This window comes from Dromaius novaehollandiae, chromosome 17 (genome assembly GCF_036370855.1).
Source record: "Dromaius novaehollandiae isolate bDroNov1 chromosome 17, bDroNov1.hap1, whole genome shotgun sequence".
Taxonomy (NCBI): Eukaryota; Metazoa; Chordata; class Aves; order Casuariiformes; family Dromaiidae; genus Dromaius; species Dromaius novaehollandiae.
In genome coordinates, this window is record NC_088114.1 from 7829786 (window position 1) to 7853639 (window position 23854).

A 23854-nucleotide genomic window follows, 5' to 3' on the forward strand; every position below is an offset into this window, starting at 1 on the left:
AGAAGACTTTATAATTGGGCATTGGAGATGAGAGGACATGCAGATTTTTATTTTTTAAAATCTCATGTTTAATCTTGGGTTGTTTTCAGCTACAGTGAGTGGAAATGTCATAGTGAATACAGTTGCTGGGGTCCCTGCTGCTACCTTTCAGCCCATCAATAAACGTCTGGCTTCACCTGTTATGCCTGGAACACTGACTGTGAGTAGATTGCAATGCTAGGTATGCCCCTGGTCTGATTTTGCTCGCAAGTTGTATCAGTGTATCTGTTTTCTGCATTAGCTTTCCATGTTATCAGAAACTCTGTTCCTTGCCAACTTCGCGTGCTTCATATGATTCTATATGCAACCCCTCTTCCCTGCCCGAAAAATCAGAATGCTCTGTGACGGCTTATCAGAACATAGTACCTAACTGATAGCACTGTTAAAAATGGTTCGTTAATGAGTGCTGTCTTAGAAAATGGATCATGTCATTGTCATTTCCAGCCTATAATTGTTCTGTGCTTTGTTAATTATGATCTTTATTATTATTTTAATGGTAAGAAACTATACAAGATAAAAATACGAAAGGTAGTAAAATCAAATTTCTGTAGTGTGGTTAAGGTCTTGGTCATCAGCCTGTTTGAAAAAGATTTAACGAGAACGTGATTACGAGACGTATCCGACCAGATAGGTATGTTAGAAAGATTTGGGCCTACTTCAATTTATTTTTTATATTTGTTTCTAAAACTGTACAGTCTGCTTCCAGAAGGTTCCGTAGTTTTATGCAAGGTGTGAAAACTGTGAGCAATGATGACTTTGTTCCTCTTCAGACTTCGGGAGGCACTGCAACTGCACAAGTGGTACATACCCAGCAGCGAACTGCAGCAGCACCTGCCGCTTCCACGGAGCTGGTGACGATAGCGTCTACCCAGGGGGTTCGTGCAGTGACATCAGTGACCGCATCCGCAGTAGTAACTACAAACTTAACACCAGTGCAGACCCAAACAAGATCTTTGGTGACTCAGGTTACACCAGGTAATAATTGTGCGTGTAGGTGGGGTTTTTCTTCTGAGGGTACATAAAAAGCCTCAGAATTCTTATAGTTTACTTGACCACCACTTGACCAGCCACAGTATTGAAAGTCTGTATCTGTTGGCAGCACTATTAAACAATGCTACAGTTTTTAACTTGCTTATTGTTGCTGCTCAGATTACATTTTTCTCCAGTGAGTATTTCTGGATAAAGTGTTGCAGTAGAGAATTGCTTGGTCTCCAGGCATTACAATTAAAAAAATGATTATTAATAAACTAGCTATTGAGTGTTGAAATTGACTGCCTCAACTAAAAAACATTATGAAGAAAGGAATATATAATTTATTATTTACTCTGTTTTTTTCATCGTGTTTATGCTAATGTGTTCTTATTTGTAGCTAGACCATAAACTGTGCTGGAGCAGAAAAATATGCATTTAACAACTCAACTTTTCAGTTGAAATCAGTGAATTAAATTGAATGTTGAAAATCTTCCTTCAGAACCTTTTTTTTTTTCCTCTGTATTCACAGCTACACCAACAGTCCAGCTCTCCGGCAAAACAATCACCCCTGCGCACTTCCAGCTTCTCAGGCAACAGCAGCAGCAGGCTGCTCAGGTGCAAGTGCCACAGATTCAGGCTCAGGCACAAGCCCAGTCTCCAGCTCAAATAAAAACTGTAGGGAAGTTGTCACAGGTGAGGAAGTGTTCCTGAAGTAACGTGGTATGTTACTCTCACTGTTACTGCAAGCGTCATTAGTGATGTTTATTATAACCTGTTTTTGTGGACTACAACAAAATGCAGTTTTTCCTTAAATTTGATCCTTCTAAAATTTCATGAACTCAGGGAGCCCGATAGCCATTTCAAGTAGTACCACTGTTGAAGTAAGTCAGGATATATATAAAGCACTGCAATCCACTGTATAAAGGAGCTGCATTCTCAGCTCTTTGCTCCTAGTTAAAGTCTGGCATAGAATGCTTCTCCTTGAAAGCTGCAGCTTCACCTCCATTCCTATTCTGGTAGTTATACAAAAAATTAGAAATGATGGAAGTGTTTTATTTTTGCAGGAGCAGCTGATCAAGTTGCAGAAGCAGAAACTGCAGCTTCCTCAGCAGCAGGCAGCACAGCAGACACAGCAAGGGACCCAACAACAAACAGCACAAGTACAAGTGCAGCAGCAACAGCAAACTCAACAACTCACTGCTGTTACAGCACCTCGGCCTGGAGCAGTTCTCACAGGCACTACTGTGACAAACCTGCAAGTTGCTCGTCTTGTAAGTTGTCTTTGATTTTGCGAAACGGTCTTAAACACCTAATTCTCTTTGCTGGTTTAAATGAACTGGATGCTGGTCATTTGTGTACACAAATGCCGTTTACTTATGCGGTACAAAAGATACAACTAACACAAATAGCTTTAAACTGCACTTACACTTCAGACACAGTGTCAGCCAGTGTTAGTGTAAAGGAGAAATTAGATTCAGAAATGTTTACCACTATCATTTTACAACGACCTGTGTTATATGCAGCAAATATTATTTTGCCAGTACAATAATCTTCATTCCTTACTGCTTAGACTCGTGTTCCTGCTTCCCAGCTTCAAGCACAAGGACAGATCCAGGCCCAAACTCCACAAGCAGCACAGGTTGCTTTGGCAAAGCCTCCAGTGGTGTCTGTTCCAGCTGCTGTTGTGTCATCTGCGGGAGTCACCACACTCCCTGTTACTGTCGCAGGCATTAGTGTTGCTATTGGACAGCCACAGAAGGCAGCAGGTAGGTAAAGAGGCTTGCTACAGTGTAGTATAATTTAAAATCCCATTTCTTTAAAGCTAGGGTATTTGTAGGAGCTTGAACTCCAGTTTATTTCAGAAATGAATTAAGAGAATTGCACTTACTCCATTTAATCTGGAGGTTAGTATGATTCTCTAGCCAGATAGTTATTTTAAATTTAAATCTGTGCATAAGAGTAGGTGAGCCGATACAGTTTTCATCACTTCTTTTAAATTTAAAATGGAGATATGAAAACTTGTATTTATTTCAGAAGTATGAACAGAATTTTTCCTGTAAGTGTTTCTGTTGGAACACAAACTTAGCTTGCTTATGCCCTTAGGTGAAAGAATGTTTTTACTCTACTCTCAAAACCATATATCTTATTCCAGTTAAAATCAGTGGGTTATTGGTGCTAAGAGCTATGCAGATGCAGAAGTCTATAAAAAACACAATCTGTGCTTGCAAGCTGTGGATATTGGGACGAAGCAGTAAAATGAAGACTCCTAACATTTCTAATTATTTTTGTAATTTTCAGGAGGCCAGACAGTAGTTGCACAGCCACTACATGTCCAGCAGCTTCTAAAACTTAAGCATCATCAAGCAGCACAGCAACAGAAAGCTATCCAGCCTCAGGTTGCACAGGGTCAAGCTACTGTGCAGCAAAAGGTATTTATTGTCTGCTTTTACTTTGAGCTTTGTAATGCTTCTGTAGTTGTAAAGCTTCAGTTGTGAATTACAACGCTCCTAGACAGTCAGTTAACATTTCTGTGGGTGGATCTTAAGTATATCTGAAGAGATTGGTTTCAGGTAGAGAGAACAGTTTTTCATGTGCGTTGTCAGGTGCTTCATAGTTTTTTCAATAAGACTGTTGTTTAGTTTGATTTTTTTCATGCCACAAACTGTTCCGTTTGTTTTCTGTTGTAAGTAGCAAAGATTAGGATTCTCTTTATTCTCTTCTCATACAGCCAAAATATTGAAAGTTCCCAAAGATTTTCACCTTTTGTGATATACACCATGCAAAATATGCTTTTTGCTGAAATGTCATCTTCTCATGGACTTTGCTATCAATCAGCCATCAGCATGGGTTTTTTGTAGGTTATAGGTTTTTCAGAGGTGTATTCCTGCATAGAGAGAGAGTGTCTGTGTGTAAGAGAACCTTTTCAGTAAATGCTTTAAATGATTCAGAATCTTGTATAAATGCATGAAAGCTTTCTCCCAGTATTCATTTTACTACTATTAAGCTTGAGAGAATTTTGATTCAGTAACTAAATGTAATTAATTTAATTAGTTACATATCTATTCTTTAAAAATACATATAAATGTTGTAGACACCAATGCTTTTTTTCCTCTTCTGCAGATAAATGCTCAACAAGTTACAGTGCAAGCCCAACAGCAGACATCACAGCAACAGAAAGTAACTTATACTACGCAGCCTGCCATTAAAACACAGTTCTTGACAACTCCAATTTCCCAAACCCAGAAACCAGGTGGAACCCAGCAAGTGCAGGCCCAGATTCAGGTACAGGTAACACAGGTTTACACCTTTAACCTCTGCTATGATTGGAGAATGGTAAAGATGACAGGTGACTTAGCATTTTAGCCCCTACTCTTACTAATTCTAGTTATATGTTTGTATAAATTGACTTTATAATAAAATTCATTGATGCTGAATTTGCAATCTTGTTAGCAGGTCAGAGGAACCATGTGAGCTATAAGTTCTCCTTTTCTGTTTTAAAGAAGTAAATTATGTCACTCTTTTTTATTAAGTAGTGGATTCCAACTGTGTTTACTAGGGAACATTCAGCCAGAGTTCTTCCTGTTTGCTGCTGCTGCCTCCTGGCCCAACCTCTGGCAGCCAAGAATAGCTGGCAGCTATCCTTTTTTCTGCACAACTAGATCAGTCTAACGAAGGGACAAGTAAGAGAATTAGGAATTGGAAACTTTACTCTCTCAAAAGTATATCTAAGATAATGTAGGCCATTAGAATTTATGTGCTTCCCTTAATTTTATAGTTAGTGGAGGAAATGAAAGTATGTTGCAGTTAAGACTGCAGTTCAGTTAAGACTGCAAATGTGACTCTTTCTTCCCATCCTACATAAATTCCTCAATACACTGATCCAAAAGGTTGTTTGTTTGTTTGTCTCTTTGTTTTTACAAAAGTATGGTATTACTGAAAATGACAACCTGCAGCTTACCATGAACTGGGCTTTGGAAATGTAGTAACAGTTTTGATGGTATGGTGTGTTGTTGCTATTAGCCACTTCTCATTTTGACTACATCTTTCTTTATTTCATGTCACTAAAGGTTGCAAAACTTCCACAAGTGGTCCAGCAACAGGCTACTGTTGCCAACATTCAACAGATGGTTTCAGTTTCCCAACAGGTAGGTCTTGCTCATGACCAATATGGCACTAGAAACATGATCCTTATTCCAAACCCATTTATTTTGGGAATATATATGTATTTCTCCTTATGTGTACCATATGCAGTAATTTTTAGTTGATTACTGAGTCAGCTGCTGTATATCCTCTAGTCTGTAGAATTTTGCTAGATTGAGCAGTGTTTGTTTGTCACTCTAGATAAGTTGAAAAATAGCTTTTTTATATATTTTCTGGAGCTGAACATTTTAAAAAGTGGTTTCTTATGGTGTATTGTCATATAAGAATTGAACTAATGAACATCATCTGAGTGTATTCTTTCACAAAATTTGGGACAAATAGAGGGTTACAAATTGTTTTGTTCTAGTTCCCAAAGCTGTGCCAAGCGCTTCACAAAAGTCAGAATGGTAGAGTATCTGCCCTAAACGGGGTGTGATACTAGATGGGGCCAGGGCAAGAGAAGGATGAGACAGTTCGGTCTCCCTTCACCTAACTATCCAGAAGTTCGTTTAACAGTTCAAAACAATGTCTTTCAGGCCGTTAGCAATAGGCATAACTTTTGTTATGTTATTGATTGGCAGGAATGATTTAACTTCGGACTTAACTTCGGTTGATGGAGCTATTGCCCTCAGTGCACAGAAATCTGAGTTAATCAGCTCTTAATCTGTCACAGTTTGCAGTGCAGTTTTTTAAGGCAAAAAACAAAATCTGTGACTGTTTATTTTATAATGATGATAAAGTGCTGTAAACTGACTGATAACCACCTCAGATGTGAATGCTGCAAGGGCAGGGTAGACAGCAGGGAGTAGAAACCTCGTCAGTCATCCCAAGTTGAGTTATCCTCTCTAGTCAGCAAAAGACTTTAGATTATTTTTCAACAGACATTAAAGGTTAGATTTTCAAAAATTGTTGACATTGGCATAACTCTGGGACGACAGAAGTCTATAGTAAAAAGATAAACAAACAGCTGCCCCCCACACACCCTCCAGTGACTTCAGTGGCAGTAGGATTAGGCCGTGCTAAGTATTTTTAAAACTGCAGGTTTGATGTGTACATCATTTTCTTTTTACCTGCATTGTTAGTATAGTGCTTCCCAATGGATTCCTCTTGAATTGGTGCAGAGGTAACTTTCCCCTGGAGGAGCATTTGCAGCTTCATTTGGTTTCTGCTTCTGCTCTGAAGCTGCTCAGTTTTCGTTATATTGTCCTCCACACAAGGAGAGGTTGAATTTTTCTCTCTTGTTCTGGGTAGAGTTCTGAAAACTAGGTTCCTGGACCAGATCCAAACTACCCCATGCCAAAGTGGTGATAGAGACTGGCAGCTGTAGTCTGAACGGGTAATGTCAGAGACCGGCAGGGAGCCCCAGTGGCCTTACTTATTGTCACAATATGGTGCAGAGTGGGCTTTTTCTTCTCTTTGATCTTCCATCTACCCCTCTGTTCTTTTCCATGTTCCTTCACTTGTGCTTCTGTACTACTGGAATTTTCCTGTCTATCCAGTGGGCTTTTTACCTTTCATATATCTTCTATAAAGGATCTTGGGGGAATTTCCTTTGATCTGCACCGTAAATATCTAAGCTATGGGTGTCTTGGCTCTTAGCTTTGGTTTGTAAGGCTGTACTCTAGAAAATGTGGCTGAAAGATGTTTCTCATTGAAACTGTTTATCCTACGTTTTCAGCATCCCTTCCAGTCTTTCTACTTTGTCTGAGATGCTTGTCAGTCAAGAGAACAAACACCCATACAAATAAGGTCTCTTCTGTGGTGCAGAAATTTTATGAACACTCTGTTTAATGCCAAGCTATCCTTTTGTAATTGCCTTGTCATCCTAATGCCTAGGTTCAAGCTCAACCCCAAACTGTGACGCTTTCTCAGACAACAGCAGGTCAGCAGCAGGTTCAAGTAATTCCTGCAACAACTGCTACTGCTCAAGTCGTCCAGCAGAAACTCATTCAGCAGCAAGTTGTGACAACAGCATCTCCCCAGATTCAGGCTCCAGGTGTACAGAATCCTGCACAGACACCAGCAACGTCTGAAGCCCAAAATCAGCAAGCAAAAGTACAAATGAGGACGCCTACTGTCAGATTAAAGGCACCTACTAAACCAAGTTGAACTAATGATTAAAATGCAATAAGCAGGGAAATACAGCATTTCTTGTTTGCTAAGCCATGGCAAAGTGAGAAGCTTCTCCAAACATCCAAATGAAGACAAATCACCTTTATTTTTTTTAACAGAAGGATTTTGCTGGTGAACATTTAAACATGGAAACTCTCACAAACCTTCAGCATGTTAGCAACTGTTTAACACTCAAAATCTGTACAAGATACATTCTGCCAGTGTTATCTGTGCTCATTCAAACCAGATAAAACAAACATTACTTACATTTAAATTCTGCCCAGCTACACAAAAGTAAAATGGCGATATGCCATAAATGTCAGTACAATCCATCTAGGTTAGCATACCATAAACTGCCTGTGGGAATATGCAGTTCTTTGCTATAATTTGGATGAGTGTTCACTGTCCATGGTGAAGCCATTCAAATAAAGTGTGGCTAGTATAGCAAAGTATTTTCCATCTATAAAAGCTGCATGTTGTTCTCGCTTGAGGTAAATACCTCTGGAGGAACTAATTTATATTTGAAGTGCTCCCTGAAAACTTTAGCCAATAAATGTGAAAACCTGTAAGTATATGTAATTAAAAGGAAAAAAAAATGTTTCATTCTCCATTTTTGTAAGTCTTTTAAAATGTTTGTTAGTAGTTTTGTGTACAGTTTATCGAAGCACCCAACCTGTGCGCTCATTCTCATATTTCACTTTAAGATAATGGATATTTTAGGCATGAACTGAGTAAATACTGTGTTGATAGTAGATGTGTATTAAAGTGTAGCCCATTTTTTGTAAAAGAATTGTTCAGTAGATACAGCTAAACAAATGGTCCATAGCTGTTTCTTATGGGACTTCCATAAGGGAAAATCTCAAACAGATGAAGTTTAATCTCTCGGTTTCATTCTGCTCTTGCAACATGTTTAAATGTTCAGTACTTTCTACTCTGCTTTCAGCTTGGCGGGTGGGGGGCTGGGGGAAGGGGAGAATAGTGAAATTAAATCTAAGACTAATTCTTCAATTGTGTAAAGAATAAGATCTAACTTTTGTACTATTCTTTTACTAAAGCTAATGATGAATGTATCTTCAGGTGGGTATTTTGGATGCGAATAGAGCGTGGCCTCTTCCTCCAAATCAGTTTGCCTTATTGTTATGGGGGAAAAAAAAACCCAAGCAAAAAGCTGCATAGAACTGTGGGGATTTTCTTTACTTTTCGTGCATAAAATTGCTGAAAAGCAAACTCTGTTTGCAAACAGCAGAGTGAGTAATCAAAAAGCTCTTGGTGGCTTGAATAGATTTGTTTTACTTTGGCCATAAAACTGCATGACATGTAAAATTCAGACAAGTTTATAACATTCCTTTTCTGAAATGATTTTAAAATTATTTTTTCATTCTGTGATCTTTTTACTATTTTAGGAGGGGAGCCTATTTACAGGCAAGGAAAGCATATCTTTTGTTCTTATTGCTATATGTGTACACCTATAGGTATCCAACAGTCCAGATGGCTTAAACAAGAAAGAACACTCGGTCAACTCCTCTGTTTTAAGTAGGATGGACGCCCCGTTCTGTTAAGATCACGAATGTAACACTGGGTCAGGCAGAGTTCCTGATTTTTCTTTTTTCTTTTTGATTTTATACCTCTTTTCTCCTGCATCGTATTTTTCTCAGACCCTCAGGTCTGCAAATATGGGGGGCATTGTTGTTTTTTTTAACTTTGTGCATGCACAAATATTCTCCTGACCCTGCTGAACCACTGTCTTGTGCCATTACCTTAGCTTCATTACTAGCAGAAAAGCTGATAATGTTGGCAATGGAATAGTCGAAAATGCAAAGCAAATGCAATGGTACCAGATAACTGACACTGTGTACAGTATGTTGTTGCTCATCCAAAAATACTGCTTAGTTAGCCCCGGTTTTACTTTTAAATGTTTAGCTCTTATTATGTGCATGGGAGTCGTGTGTGGGGGAACACTTGCGGCAGCGGGAGAGCTGCCGCCTGCATCATTGTGCTGGTCTGATTTGGTGTCTAAAGAGGCGATTGTTTCTTGTTTAGGTCAGTTAATGAAGATAAAAATCACTTTTTTTTTTTCCTCCTTTCAGTGTGTCTCTCTCCCAAGAGTGTGTTAGGAAGTCTACCTGTAAATAACTTATGAACATAAGCATTTGTACTTGATCCAGTAGGATTGTAAGGACTAGTGATGTATCCTACCTGAGGGTGTAATAAAGTGTACATTTTTATAACACCTCCGCGTCAGCCCCTCTGTACCGCGCCGAGACCCACCTCCGCGAGGCCCCGCCCCTTTCCGCGGCTCGCCCCGCCCACCGGCGGCAAGACACGCCCCCTATCGGAGGCAAGACACGCCCCCTCTGCGGCACGCGCTTCCGGCGGCGCGGCGCGGCGGCAGCATGGCGGAGGCGGGCGGTTACGCTGCCGCGGTCGCCGCCTGCGTGGACGCGGTGCTGGGGAGCCGCGGCGGCGCCAACCGCGTCTTCGAGATCCTGGAGCTGCTGGCGGTGCGGGGCCGCGCGGGGGGAGGCCGCGGGGGGGGGGAGGCCGGGCGGGGGTGCGTCGGGGCCCGCGCGGGTCGGTGCCGCCGCCGCCGCCTCACAGCGCCGCTGTCCGCAGGCCGAGGAGGAGGAGGCCGTCGCCTGCGCCGTGCGCGCCTGCCGCCGGCTCTTCGGGGCGCTGCTGGAGCGCGGGGAGCTGTTCGTGGGCCCGCTGCCCGCCGAGGAGGCCTCCCTGGCCGGTGAGTCCCGGGGGGTCCCGCGGCGGCCGGCTCCCGGGCCGTTAGCGCCGCGGCGGCTCAGCGCTCTCCCTCCGCAGGCGACGGCAGCGCGGCGGACAAGTACAAGATCTGGATGCGGCACCGTTACGGCAGCTGCCTGGACTGCCTGTCGGAGCTGCTGGGCCACGACTCCTTCCACGTCAAGGTGGGTCCTGCTGCGGCGCGGGGGGGCACCGCTTCGGCGCTCTGCGCTGCAGGACGGTGCGGTGCTGTAAAACGTTACCGATGCTCTGCCTCGCCTTCGCGTAGCGGCCTGCCGCGAAAGGGCGTGCGGCTTTCTGGGCGAAAAACACCTTAGATCATCCTTCCAACTTCGTGCAGATCCATGAACTGCCTCCTTTGGGTCTCACCGCCAGCCCTTGTTGAGACGTGCTTTCTTTATTTCTTTCTTTTTTCCTTTAAGGAATTATCGCTCTGTACCCTCATGAAGTTCGTGGAGCTGGAGGTAGAACATCCTTTGATCAAAGCAGAGTGGAAGGGGGGTTTCACTTTTCCTCGTGAACTTCTTAAGGTAAGTTGCAGAACTCAAAAATTCCTGCTGTTATTTACTCCTTGATACAAGAAGCCTGCAGCGCTCACGTTCTCCAGGACTAAAATTTCGAAGTAGGACGTTTTCACGGAGAGGGGAAATATGGTGTTATAGCGGGAGCACCGAGACCTAGAATTTCCTGGGAGCGCCTGCCCTTGCTCAGGTGATATCCTGCAAATGTGGGAGCAACTACCTTGTGGGGGACAAGCTGGGCTCTTGCCTGTACGTGAGGTAACAGCTCTGGGCTTTTTCAGACTCGTTGGCCTCGCTTGCCATTGGGATATGAGAGGGAAGGTACTGGCCCTGCTTCAGCTGCTGCTATTTCTAGATAACATTGTCTTTGGTAGGAGGGACTCATCTGAAAGGTGAGGAGGGCCTATTTAAATGGCTCGTGAACGCGTGCTCTGGAGCAAGCAGGACGCAGCACTGCTAGCTGTGTTTCAGAACAGAGGGATGCGCTAAGCCATCACAGCTCGCTCTCTGCTCCGGTGCTGTAAGAGACTGACTTGCTGCTTTCCTTTACAAACCCTTTGCTAGATAGTTGTTGATGGATTGATTCCCTTAAATGAGGATGCTTCGCTCCTGATCTCTCGTTTCCAAGAATATATGGAATATGATGACATTCGGTACTTTGTGATGAAGGCAGTCACTGAGAGCATTGGACAAGTCATGCAGAAGACGAAAGAGGTAACAAATTGTTACCATTGAGGTGGGTCTGGATAAACTTTTGCTCTGGAAGGTTTCTCTTGGGGGTGAAATGTGGGACTGGTGGTATATGGAAAGAGTTTGGAAGCGAGAGAAATGACTGCTCATTTGAATGCGTTCATCTTTCTTGCTCACAGTGTGTGCCAGCTTTGGGTAAGATTGTCCTCCGTCTGAAATTGAGGTAGTTCAAGAAACATCTATTGTTGTCCTTGCAAAACCTCATGGTTTGGTCTGTAGCTTTTGTTTTAATCAAATCTCAGTGTTATGGGTGGCACAGACAGAGCTTTTAATTGTGTTCTCTCTCTGGTGCACAAGAAGATCCCTTTTTTTTTTCTTTAATTGGATCCGCCAGTTTTGTTAAACCAGAGTTAGTTCAGTCCTACATTTTGTGTTAGGCAAATGAGTAATATTCTAGGACAAGAGAGAAATAGAGAAGAAAACAGTATGTAGTTTAGCTGTCAGCATTTTTCCTTTCCTTTTCTTTCCTAGTTAGATCTATTCAGTGCTTGGGAAATAGAGCAGTATTAAAGTCTAGCATGCTTGTCATCTGTTGTGGAGCTTATTTCATGTTTGAATATATGCTTTTTTTCCTAGAGGCCACTGCCATTTTACCAGCAGAACATATTCTCCCTCATTTCACCCATTAACATGCCAAACAAAGAGCGCGACATGGTCAAGTTTATGGTGAAGAAAGGTTAGTGAGCTCCACATGATGAACTGTGTGTGAAAGGGAAAAGCATGCTTAAGATTTGTATTGTGCAAAGGCTTTATTAGCATTTGCTAGTGAAATATGTTTGCTTCTGTGATCACGATAATTGTAAACAGTATTAAAAATCCACATTCCTTAGTTTAAGTCAGGGTCTGTCATGTCCTTGTGTCAAGATGAGGACTTCAGACCGTATTTTTTAGATACCTTGCTTTGAGGGCAGCTTCCTTTTCCTCTTGCCCTCAGTCCCATTTTAGCCAAGTATGTAACTGGGCCTGAGATAAAACTGTATTTGCTGAGTTTTTATGTGGCTTTATGTGGCTCTGCTTTATGTGTAATAACTAGTGTGAGGCTTTTCAAGGGACTGAGTAAAGCAAGGGTCATCTTATTTTTTTAAACATCCTTTTCTAGTTCAGTATCTGTTTTGTCTCTCTTCTTAGATAACCGGCAGGAGTGGAAAGTGTCAAAGCTGCAGGTAACTTCATTTGGTGCTTCAGAGTTGAACTTTAATACACTTAAAGTAAAACTTCATCTACACCAACGTGCTTCATCCCTTGCTTGCAATTCTGTTTCAAGGCACACAAACAGGCGTTTGAAAAGATGTGGCTCAGTTTTCTGAAGCACCAGGTGAGTGTTAGTTCTGTCACTGGTCTGTACTGCTTTCTAACAGCTAGTCCTTAGAGGCTGCGGCTGTCCTTCCCTGGAGCTCCTTGTAAAAGACCGTGCTGTGCTTTCAGTGTTAGATAAGAACGCGTTTTTGTTTTTGCTTACAGCCCAGTCACCTTTTCTGTTCGATCATTCTTCTGCCCAGAAGCATGACCTCATATATGGTTTATTTCTTCTCTTTACTCTCAGCCTTTTTTTCCAGCTTGAACAAGTCTGCTCCTAAGGAGTGACTTGCAGTATAAAGACCTCTGTTTACAAGTTAAAGGTTCCCAAGCCCTTTCACTGTTTTCCTTCCACTTTCCCCTCTGAGCTGTGATCATGCTTTCAATTGTGAGTGCCCACTTCTGTGATTTAACTTAATTATCAGTTGTCACTTGTAAGCTCTCCCATTTGGGAACTGTTACTGCATGCCACGCTATATTGTTCTGCCACATTCTCTTTTGCTTCTGACTCGCCTATTGCAGGCATGTATTGCTGTTACTCTTTGAGTTCTCCCTACATTGGTTGACTTTTTTTTCTGTGTGTCCTTCACAGCTACCCACTGGCCTTTACAAAAAAGTTCTTGTTATTCTGCATGACTCCATTCTGCCTTATATGAATGAACCCACTCTCATGATAGACTTCCTAACAGTGGCCTACGGCATAGGTGAGTAAAAATGGGCTTTTCGTCCTTTGTGGGGTTCTGCAGCATGGTAGATATGACTGGAAGGACTGCTGGAGGCAACACCACAGCCTCTTTGGGGAATGATTCAGTATAGAACACCTCCCCCCCGGACAAAGAAACAGCTATACCTTTGGCTGGAATTAAGCTAAGGAGCTAGGGACAATGGTTATCCCTGGAAGTGAGAAGTTTTTACCTGTGCTTGTCAGTGTTGCTCCTTGTATGTGAGGAAGATCATATTTAAAGCTTTGGAAAGAGTTGAATAATGAAGTTATTTATTTTAAATGTAGAGTTCAGCCAGCACTGCTGCTGTCTGGGCTGCATCCAGACATGGGATGTGCAGTTTCCTACAGAAATGCCCTTTCTGAGGAGGACTTTTGCTCCCCAGTGTGGCTTTCTTGGGGATTAGAGCAGCATTTTTATGTCTCTGTCCTTCAGAGTCTGTTCTTCTAAACTGCAACTTAATCTTTATAAGTAACTTCTGAGCCTCTGGAAGCTTTCAGATGAACGTGTGTTCCTTGACAACCATCACACTGGCATTAATTCCAGGTACTCGGAGTATTGTGTCCTTTCTGTGAAGGTTTTGTAATAAAAACAAGTTGCAGCTGATGATTTTCTTTCATTGTGTTAATATCTGCTTGCTTTCTTACAGGTGGAGCAATCAGTCTCCTAGCCTTAAATGGATTATTTATTCTGATTCATCAGCATAATCTGTAAGTAAAAAGAACATCACATTTAAAGGAATGTGAGTTTTTGCATTTAAGTCTTTATGTAAGAGGGACTGAAATGGATTCTCCAGGTCTTCAGGCTTTGGAATTCCCCTATGAGAAAGTGAAACTCTTCACAAGAGGCTCAGCTGTTTGGATGTTGAACTCTTGATAGTATGACCGTTTTTTCAGTTGAGCCTAAATACGCTCTCATCCAGACTGTGGCTGCTTGGCACTTGGAAATCTATTTTGCTGACCTGATCACACAGTAAAGCTGTAGTCTTTGGCATGCCTTTCACTGGATCCTGTACCACTGCAGCCAGTGGATATAGCTTCACATCCCCAAAATAGCTTAGCAGCACTGCAAGAGCAGGAAATTCACTTTACAGCATGTTTTCAAGTGATTGCTGTGGAGAGGGAGTGAAAGAAAGCTAAGCAGAACCTCCAGAGCACAGGAGTGATCTGGGGTCATTTATAATGAATGCACAGAGACATTTAGGCACAGTGCAGTCCCATTGTACATCACTAATCAGCAACGGATGCTGTCTTTTTCCTTTTTGTTTTTTTAACAGGGAATATCCAGACTTCTACAAAAAGCTGTACAGTCTTTTAGACCCTTCTATATATCACGTGAAGTATAGAGCCCGATTCTTCCATTTGGCTGACCTGTTTTTGTCTTCATCGTAAGTAGCAGCTTTATTATATATATTCAGATGTTTTTCTCCTGCTTTTCTGTTGGCTAGACACTGTTCTCAAACAGTCCCCCACGTGTCTGGATTTAATGTATTCAGTGCGCCTACTGGATTGGAGTCTTGTTTACTGAGAAAACTGAATCCAAGAGTGTGATTGTAGTAGTGTGTAATTTTGCATGTGCTATTTTTGAAGATTTGCCACATGCCCATCTAGTTTCAGGAAGCAAAAATGCGGTACGCTATCTGAGTTTGATCTGCAAATGATTATGGATGTATTTTGATGTGTATTCCAGTTGGCTGAAAGTGATGATTTTTCTCTCTGACTTTATGAATATGGAAAAATAATGTGCAGGGTTTTTTAATAGACATGGGATCATAAAGCTCTTGATAATCTGGTGTCTTTGCAGAGATACAACGTTGAAACATACAGTGTTTGACAGCCTGTCTTGATGCTGTCAATTTTTTGTACACAGGGAAGAAACTAGATAAGCAACTGGTCATTCAAGGTTATACTTCAGTTGCCATCATTTCTTAGGCTATAAAATAAACCAAGAGTAACACTTTACAGTTCAGCATTAGATGCTTAATATCAAACCTCCTTGTATTCTTAGTGTACTTTGGGATGAGTAATAAGATAAGATAGTGTACTGTTGGGTGCTGTTGTTGAGCCTTGCAGGACTAGTGAGCCCCAGGGCTGAAGGGTGAGTGGCTGAAACTTGTCGTCTTTCATCCCAGCTCCTCTGACCTGAAGGAAGTGCCTATATCAGCTGATTGTTGTTAGAAATCTGCATTTTTACCATGGAAATAAGAACTATCCTGCACATATACATTGCAGCAGCTTTATGTCCCTGTTGACAGATTCACTGCTTGCTTTAGTCCTGGAAGTATTACATAAATTTAGCACCACAGTCCATGTATTAATTAAACCCACAAAAATGCATTAGAAGAATATAATTAAGGTTGCCTGCCCAAGTGCTCAGAAGTTTATAAAATGACTGAAAAAAGACTGCTATGTGAGTGACCATGTACAAGAGCTGTGCTTGGCTACAGCAAGTGCTTGGAGTGGTGCCACACATCTAGGTTGAATCACAGGATGATTTAGATTATTTATGCATTGAGTGGAAATTGTTGCAAAATTTGTTGCAGACAGCACACAAGACCATGTATTGCTGCCTGGAACCAGGTATCTTTGCTTACAACCTTTCTTTGCTCTGTAGTCCAAAAATATGAAGAGTCCTGCTGGTCCTTAGCTTGACACGCTGTCTGGGTTGCTGGTATTGCTGGCTCTCTTTCTTGGACTTTTACATGCTGGTGTCTTCTCTTTTCTCTCCAAAAGTCACTTGCCGGCATACCTGGTAGCAGCATTTATAAAGCGCCTCTCCCGGCTGGCCCTCACTGCTCCTCCCGAAGCTCTACTCATGGTCATTCCCTTCATCTGTAATCTCTTTCGGAGGCACCCAGCATGCAAAGTGCTAGTACACAGACCTAATGGGCCAGAAGGTAAGAGGGAAGGTGGGCAGGGGATTTTTGTGTCCTGCCTTTAGAGAGCATAAAGAGCAGGATTGATTCCCCTGGAGAAGGAGAGATCCCAGCTCCAGTTCTAAGGATTAGAAGGATGCCTCTGTCTCTTGGCTTTGCAGAGAGCCTGCAGGCTGCTCCTTCAGGTTCTCCGTTTGATTGTGAAGACCCATATATGTTGTTTCTCTGTGACTATGGGCCTCGCTGTTGGCTGCCCTGCCTCAAAGCAGAATGCCCCCTGTGTGACTGTCCAGGCAAACGCTGCTTGGAGCCCAGCACTCTGATTCAGGCTACCTCCAAGTGTGAAAGGGCTGAAACAGCTGGACCATACACTGCACTTGTCTTGTTCACCTCAACACTCTATTAAGCAAAGAAATGAGAAAATAAACTGAATACAGAAACCTGAGACCTTCTCATTTTCCCCCTACAGTGTTTAAGACCGTTGGTTTAACAGTCTTCTGAGTTATTCTTCATCTGTCCATGGTTTAACTGATTACTGTTGAACATCAGTAATCACTGTTCAAAGTGTCCTGAGATGCCTTTTGCATCAGACCATTCCAGTTCTTTATATCTTACTTTCTGTGCTCATTAAAAATAATGTGGTTCTGTAGTGCTTTGGTGACTCTTGGGCTTTGCTGAGGTGTGTAGCTTGTTTTTGGATCCTAAATGTGTCGGGAACATTGTCTTACACAACTGTGGCTGCAGTGCTGCTCTTCGTGTCTGCTGTGTTCCCTTTGGAGTTATGTACATCATGCAGGAGATCTGTGTCTTCCTCTCCTTAGATTTGTCAGAAGATCCGTATATTATGGAGGAGAAGGAGCCATCTGAATGCAGGGCTTTGGAAAGCTCCCTCTGGGAGCTACAGGTACAAAAGCTTAAAAAAGCACAACTGTTCATGATGTTACTTTGCACCCTTTTCTGTGTTAGTGCCGGAGGCAAATGATTTCACGCACTGCAGGATTAGTACATGCTAATTAGTATGTGATATGTGAGTACGTGCCTGACCATGGAGCTGAAAAGTGTGTAGTTAACTGCTGAAACACACGAAGCAGCTGCAAATATGTAAGGCTTTTCATTCTCTTTGGAGGAGAGAGATGAACTTGCTGAGCCCTTACGGAAATTAATTGGGTATAACCAGGTCATTCTGTAGAAATGGCTTTAAAAATGTTAAAGAACGTTATAACTTTCACTTTTCATGTGGGTTATTTGTAAGGTGGTGTATGAAGGCTGGAATTGGTTAAATTATTTTCAGTGACCCTAAAACCATATGGCAGGATTATCATTTCCCATTTAACTACAAGGGTTTTGCATAAGGGGCTGAAGGAGAATCAATAAAGTTGGTTAGAACCTGGAAGCAGAGAGAGTTCAGATGCAGCGTGAGGGCCATGGGAGGTGGCAGAACTGTGTCAGGCACCATAGGAATGGTCTGTGGAAAAATCTGTCTGTGTTGAGCTGGATGCGTCCCAGGTGGAAAAGGATCTTTGATATGCTTGAAGGATGGCTGGACTCTGGATTTCTTGGAGCTTTGTAGTAGTGCAGAACAGTAAACTTGCCTCCTCTGCCAAAATGTGGTGGTCACTGAATATCTGACTAACAAAGAGGCAGATGCCTGTGGAGGAAATCGAGTGGATGTGTGTTAACCCTTTGCTCATTAGAGCGTCTCCTATTTGTCTTGTTTTTGCAGTCTCTACAAAACCATTATCATCCAGATGTGGCTCAAGCAGCTGCTATCCTGAACCAGTCGCTGTCAGAAATAGAGGACGACATATCAGGGCTTCTGGAGCTCTCTGCTTATGAGGTAGCATTGCTGTGCTTGCATTAAAGAGTGGAATAAGAGGAAAAGAGCCTGGTTCCTGGGTTCCATAGCCACCTTCATCATCCTTGCTGCTGGGGAGGGAACTCAGCTGAGTTTTGGTTATCCTGAACCAGGGAAATGTCTGTTAAACGAAGGAGCAGAAGGCAGCAATGGTGACAGGGCTGGCTTTTATATAAAAGGGCTGAAAGGCCTGATTTATTACTGGATCTTTTTAGAGGTTAGAGTGAGAACTGGTATCAGCCAGGATGAAGAGCTTCTACTGAATTTTGCCAATATCTTCTCTTTTATTTTCTTTGTAGCTTTTTGATAGAGAAGTAAAGAAAACAACCACTGATGTGCCTCTGGAGTTTGAGCCGGTGAGAGGTTTGTTTGGGAAGAAGAATGATATCTTTGCAGAGCACTTTACCTTAGAGTGATGTGATCTCTAATAAACACATCTGCACAACTGATTGACCTTGGGGACCTGCGCAAAGCACACGTGCTCTACTGGATATTTCTGGCTTTGAAATATCTCCAAGTGGTGAGAGCTGGACTGCTTGAGAAAGATGGTGCCTTCTTTAGTGACCTTTGTCAGCACCCACAGATGGACTTTTCCTCCTGACTGCTTGTTTCTCACTCTTGCATGTTGCTGCCTGATGCTTGGGAGGGACTTTCCCTCTGAGCAAAGTTTTCTGGAGGTGTTTGTGTCTGGGATTCTGGCGCTTTTCTCTGAAGCGGCTGGTGCTGGCTGTGATCGGTAACTGGGTGGACAGACCGTCCTGCTGCCCGCGTATGGGACTGAGGGAAGGTGTGGCCTCTGACAGCTGCTCTTGTTTTCTAGCTTGTTTTCTACCCAGGTGCCAGTCAAATTTTAACTAGCGACCACTGATGCTAGGTGGGTTTGTTAATTTGAATTTTTCCTATATTTTGAGAAGTGATGCAGAAATTCCTTCTGAGAGCGTTTCATAAGATGTTAAGTTTTGCCTTGGTTCCAGATGCAATCCTTGTTAAGAATGCAGATAGACTCACTGAGCACTTTTTTCCTCTTGCCATTTTTAATAATTTTTTCTTATCTCGCTAGACTTTAACTCTGCTTACAGTATTTTGAAATCATAATTTGTAAAGGAGAAAAATATAGTCAAGAAAGTGAAGCCAAAGCAAGCTAATTTCTGGCAGACAAGGCTGCTTAAGTCGAGGAAAACTGCAGCTGTCTTAAAGACACTAGGTGTTAGGGTTTCTTCATCCAGTTTTCTTCATGCTATCCAAACAATAAGTAGGTAAAGGACTATGTATTTTCAATGAAATCATTTTCTCATCATGTCTTGAACATATCCCCAGAGTATAGAGCTGTACCCTCTGTCTTTTCACTGATACTTCTGAATTCAAGTTGGCGGGGGGGTTCAGGATCCTTAGCTGCTTTTTTGAAAATCCCACACTCTGTTGTTCTGCTTCGTGAAAAAGCAGGTCTGTCTCCTCCCTGGCCAGCATGCTTTTCTTTATCCTTTGACTTCTGGTATCTGGTAGGAAGGTAGAATGGTTGAGATGCTAGCTTACAGCTTGAGACCTCAGTTCAAGTTCACCCAAAGCCCTGTGTTTCAGCTCTAAAATGCATTTCCCTATATCATATGTATGTTGTGTGTATGTGTTTATTAAACATTTTGAAGTGCTCTGATAGTACTGAGGACCACCTGAGTACCTTAGAAAGATGTATATACATGTACCATCTTTCAGATTAAATGATATACCTTGAAAATATATATATATTGAATACACTTCTCTGTGTCTTTTTATTTTACTCAGGTTGGCTCAATTTGTCTGTGAAGTTACTGAGGGTTAATGTCATTCAAAGCTTTCGTAATACTGACACTCTGGAGTACTGTGACTCTTTTATATTGCATAAAATTAAACTATTTGGACATTGGCCAGTTAAGTTCTCATGGTGTCGAAAATGAGGGGTTGGTTGGGTTCTTGAGGGTGATTCTGTATTGATGTGGCAACCTGACTGCTGCTCAAGCTATGTGTGTGTGTGTCTGTCATCCCGGGCTTTCCTAGGCCAAACAAACAGGCTACGTGTGAGGCAGACTGAGTTGCTGGGCACTGGGGGAGAGCAGCCGGCTCTGGTTTGTGCTATGTCCTGCTGCTGCCCGAGCGCGGAGCCTTGTGTCTCAGACCAAATGGCCACAGACTAAAGTGTTGTCCGCATACTTGGGACAGGGATGCTACTAGAAATAAGTGGATATTGCTTATGAATAGGACAAAGACTGGGAAGGCACCTGCATCTTTAACACTTCAGCAACCACAGATCCTAAGCACTGCATTGCATTTAGCAGTGACTTGCCGGGACTAGCAAGGGAATTTCTTATTTTTATTCGTTTTTAAAGGTGTGTTCCCAGTGCCTGGTGTGTTAGCCTGCTGCAGCTCCCACAGATGTTGAGATGGAGGGCTAGGCTAATGCTGCATGATTTCAGATTTCTCTGCACATTTAGGTGCCGAGTTAGAAACCATGTTAGTGCTTGACTTAAAGTATGTGTAGCTGACCTGAGATGTGACTCAATAGTTATGTTGTGATGAGGCCAAGCAGGCCCAGCCACAGCTGTGCTGCATGTGGTACTGTACAGGCAGAGCCCATAGAGGCTCCCTGTTCGGAGGAACACAGCTTAAAGCCTTGAAGGTCGTCTAAAGACTCCAGTCCCAATCTCTGGTGCTGTGCTTGCCTAAAAAGCCGCCTTAAACCAGCCTTTTCGTGGAGATAATTTTAAGACCCTGCCTGTCCTTGAAAAACTTTCCACCTAGTTTTTTATCAAGCTTTTATCTTGAAATTTTGACTCCCCTCCCCTCAATAGGAGGTGTGAGGAAAAAAAAATCAGTAGTTATAAATATGAAGTTTCATCTGCACTGAGCGAACAACCCTTATCAGGCTGCACACCCGCTGCTGCTACTGCTCCACAGGTCTCCACAGACTGCAGATTATAGATGCTTTAATCATAGTGTATATTAACTGGAAGGCCAGATTGAAGTACCAGGCAGAGAGCACATAAGTCACTCCTGTTATTATTTGATTTTTATCAGATGTGGGAAGAGGGAGAGGGTTGTTTTGTTTTTTGTTGTTGAGTTACTTCACTGAGCACAAAAGGCAGTTTCATGAAAACGCTGCCTCAGTCCCTCCTCTACCTGCTACTGCCTCCTTCCCCCCATCCGGCGATGACGATAAGGCCCCTCCGCGTTGCAGTAGGCTACCTTTGGTTCATTTTCTTGAGCTTCCATTCATTTACAGGCCGTTCAAAGTCATCCCGGCCTGAAGGTAAAAGATAGAGCCACTCATTGGAGTCTGATGAGATTTATCTTGTGAGTTAAAGATCCAGGTGACTGTGGTGTGCGTGTTAATCAGCTTAGATTTTTACTTTAAAGATGTTCACTGGGGGAATAGAGGGAGGTCTATGTTGAAATGCAGAAATAGAGGGAAAAGTGCATGTGACAGCTGGAGGCCTGGAGCAGGCTTGCCCCTAAGTAAAGGGATCCCTGCTCCGGGGCCGTCAGTGTCTGTGCCTGTCCCCTTGCAGCATGGCTGGGTGTAAGTACGCTTGGCTGCAGGCCAGGACCCTGATGGTCCTCCAAGAAGCCGGACTTGTGTGTGTAACATATCTCGCATTCACAGCATACATTTGAGCATCTCAGCTGAGCTACGGATTGCCCGACAGGCATCCCCCGCCTCGCTTCCCAACCACCTGGGCGTCCCGCTCTGCTCCTCTGAAGTGCACCTAAGCTGAGGCTTAGAGACTGTCCCCCTCCTCCCAGGGTACGGGAGCGGGACGGTGGGGGAACCGGTAAACCCTGTCTGAGCAGCGAAGGGGCCTGAACCACAGGCTCCAAGTGCTCAAAAATAAACCGGTAAAAATGCTTGGCCTTACTAACCAGCTGCTATCAGCACTAAAACTTTCTCCCAGCACTGGGGCAGTGAAAGCTGCAGTGGAGCCATTACCACCGTGTTTTCTGCTGCCTGGTTTTGAAAAGCAAATGAGATCTTGGGTGATTTACAACCCTGCCCAGACAAGAGGGACCACAGGATATCAGTTCAACTGACACCGGCCTTTTGCAGCACCGTCAGAGTCAATGTTCATTAACCGAAGCCTATTGGCCTGGGAGATTTACTGGTATAAATAAGCCAAGAGTCTATCTTAGTGTAGTTTATGAAGGAAAATTTAGCTCTGTTAATAAAAAGGATTGCTTTTCTGCAGCGGTTCGCAGCCCTGTCCGTGGGCCGTGCTCACGTCAGCGAAAGGAGAGGGAACTGGAGCCCTTGGGTAGAGCCAGAGGGAGAAACTACAGATGGAAACTTCTATTTAGAGCTGACTAAAGGTGCCTCCAGCCACACTAGTTTTATGGCTAGCCTCAGAGGTAACTGCCTTGCTTTCCTGTAATTTTCTACATGAGTATCCCACATGTACAGGAGAGCCGTAAAGATTGAGCTGTTTGGGAACATCGGCTACTTAGGAGCAAGGCTGAGCTCTCTGGCCGCCTCGCTTGGGTGTCTGGAGTGCTGCTGGGCAGGTGTAAGTGCCCTGCTGGGGCCCGGGCAGCAAGGGCGATTACTCACTCTCGGTTTTATAGCTGCAGGGTCCCTGCCAAAGACGAGCACTAGCTCTTGGTAGGCTGTAGTGCCAACCCCCCTCTGCCTGAGGAATAAACCCAGCGAGCAGCATGCGCTTGGTGATGATGCGCATGCAGAGGATGAGGGTGTCAGCTCCAGCCTGAGTTAGAAGCTGAGGGCTTCCTGGCCTGCTGGCATCCCCATTTTGTTGATAGATGAACAGAGCAAACCTTATCAAAATGAACAGACTGCAGTCCTGCTAATGTAGCTCCACTTGCGCTAAAGATAATTGATGCTTTAATAACACTACACATTATCCAGGAGATCGTGGCTGGGGTGCTTATGTGGGAAGCATCAATCATGGGTAGTTGTATTCAACTTTTATCCAGTGGTGGTGGCAGGGTGGATTCCTGTGCTGCTGTTGGGAAAGGGTTGCTCTGAGCTAGCAGGCGAATGAATCACCGCGTGCCTTCTGCCCAAATCAGTTCTTGCAGGATGGGAGAGTGAGGATTTACATTTCAGTCCTCTCAGCTGGGGGTAGGCGATACCATGTGCTGTGATACTGGAAACAGAGGCACGATGATGAACAACCGCAGTTCCCAAGTGCAAGGTCTTTGGCCTCCTCTTCTGGAAGGGGCAAAGGTCTCTTTGCTGGTGCATGGCCCTTCCAAGCCAAGGTGCACCTGAGACCTGGGCAATGACCCTTACTGTGAGCTGGTGACGTAGGTGAAGTTTGCTGCTGTTATGTGGGCAGGTTCACTGGGGCGGCGAGGGGCTTCCTCCAGGTCAGGAGAGGAGGAGCAGCCCCCCCTCCCCGCAGCGCTCAGCCCTGCGATGCCGTTGCAGGGACCTTCCCAAACAGGGATGCAGGCGGAAAGCACAACCCCTCGGCTGCGTGAGCCCTGGGAGCCGTGGGCAGGCGGCCGCGGGGATGGATGTCTGCTCGGGGGCTGTTCCTGCTGGGCGGCTGCACAGCGCGTGCCGCGGGGCTCTCCCGGGGAGCCTGGCAGAGCGGCTCCAATTAGCCGTGTTTGGCTGGATCTCTGGGCTGGCCTGCAGCGACGGTGGGTGATGTTTGCCTGAAAGGCGTCCGAGCAGTCGCAAGCCTAATGCGCTCCATGGGATTGCTCCGAGCCTCGCTGAAGCCAAGGGGAGCTGGAACAGATCCACCGACAGGTCCTCTGCTTCGCAGCCTGTGCCACCGCTTGGCCTCCTGTGCTCGCTGCATCACGTCCAAAGCAATAGTGTGTA

The 23854-nt window shown here is 43.8% G+C and overlaps 2 protein-coding genes across 14 annotated transcripts in view; both read left to right on the forward strand.

Moving 5' to 3' along the window:
- Positions 1 to 9493, forward strand: part of EP400 (E1A binding protein p400) — a 51609-nt gene extending 42116 nt beyond the window's left edge. For 8 of the 13 annotated variants that reach the window (XM_064522052.1, XM_064522056.1, XM_064522054.1 and 5 more), the window contains 9 exons: positions 90 to 199; positions 810 to 1014; positions 1541 to 1704; positions 2076 to 2282; positions 2582 to 2777; positions 3310 to 3440; positions 4132 to 4299; positions 5079 to 5156; positions 6988 to 9493. In XM_064522052.1, coding sequence (XP_064378122.1) covers positions 90 to 199; positions 810 to 1014; positions 1541 to 1704; positions 2076 to 2282; positions 2582 to 2777; positions 3310 to 3440; positions 4132 to 4299; positions 5079 to 5156; positions 6988 to 7260 — 1532 coding nt within the window. In that variant the 3' untranslated portion in view covers positions 7261 to 9493. The remainder of the gene's footprint in view (positions 1 to 89; positions 200 to 809; positions 1015 to 1540; positions 1705 to 2075; positions 2283 to 2581; positions 2778 to 3309; positions 3441 to 4131; positions 4300 to 5078; positions 5157 to 6987) is intronic. The other 5 variants (XM_064522053.1, XM_064522063.1, XM_064522064.1 and 2 more) reach the window with 3 other exon arrangements.
- Positions 9494 to 9614: 121 nt separating this feature from the next.
- On the forward strand, positions 9615 to 19787 carry NOC4L (nucleolar complex associated 4 homolog). Its single transcript, XM_064522067.1, has 15 exons — positions 9615 to 9764; positions 9877 to 9997; positions 10075 to 10181; positions 10440 to 10547; positions 11103 to 11252; positions 11865 to 11964; positions 12417 to 12451; positions 12553 to 12603; positions 13177 to 13288; positions 13956 to 14016; positions 14583 to 14693; positions 16039 to 16202; positions 17003 to 17085; positions 17905 to 18018; positions 18336 to 19787. Exons 1-15 carry the CDS (start codon positions 9657 to 9659, stop codon positions 18450 to 18452), a joined length of 1542 nt encoding a protein of 513 aa, XP_064378137.1. The 5' UTR covers positions 9615 to 9656; the 3' UTR covers positions 18453 to 19787.
- Positions 19788 to 23854: the final 4067 nt, after the last annotated feature.

Excerpts from the sequence above, each read along its gene's own strand:
- NOC4L (XM_064522067.1), top strand. The coding sequence starts at position 9,657 with ATGGCGGAGGCGGGCGGTTACGCTGCCGCGGTCGCCGCCTGCGTGGAC. Across the intron at positions 11,965-12,416 it reads CAAGTTTATGGTGAAGAAAG|ATAACCGGCAGGAGTGGAAA; the intron begins GTTAGTGAGCTC and ends CTCTCTTCTTAG. Across the intron at positions 14,694-16,038 it reads GACCTGTTTTTGTCTTCATC|TCACTTGCCGGCATACCTGG; the intron begins GTAAGTAGCAGC and ends TCTCTCCAAAAG.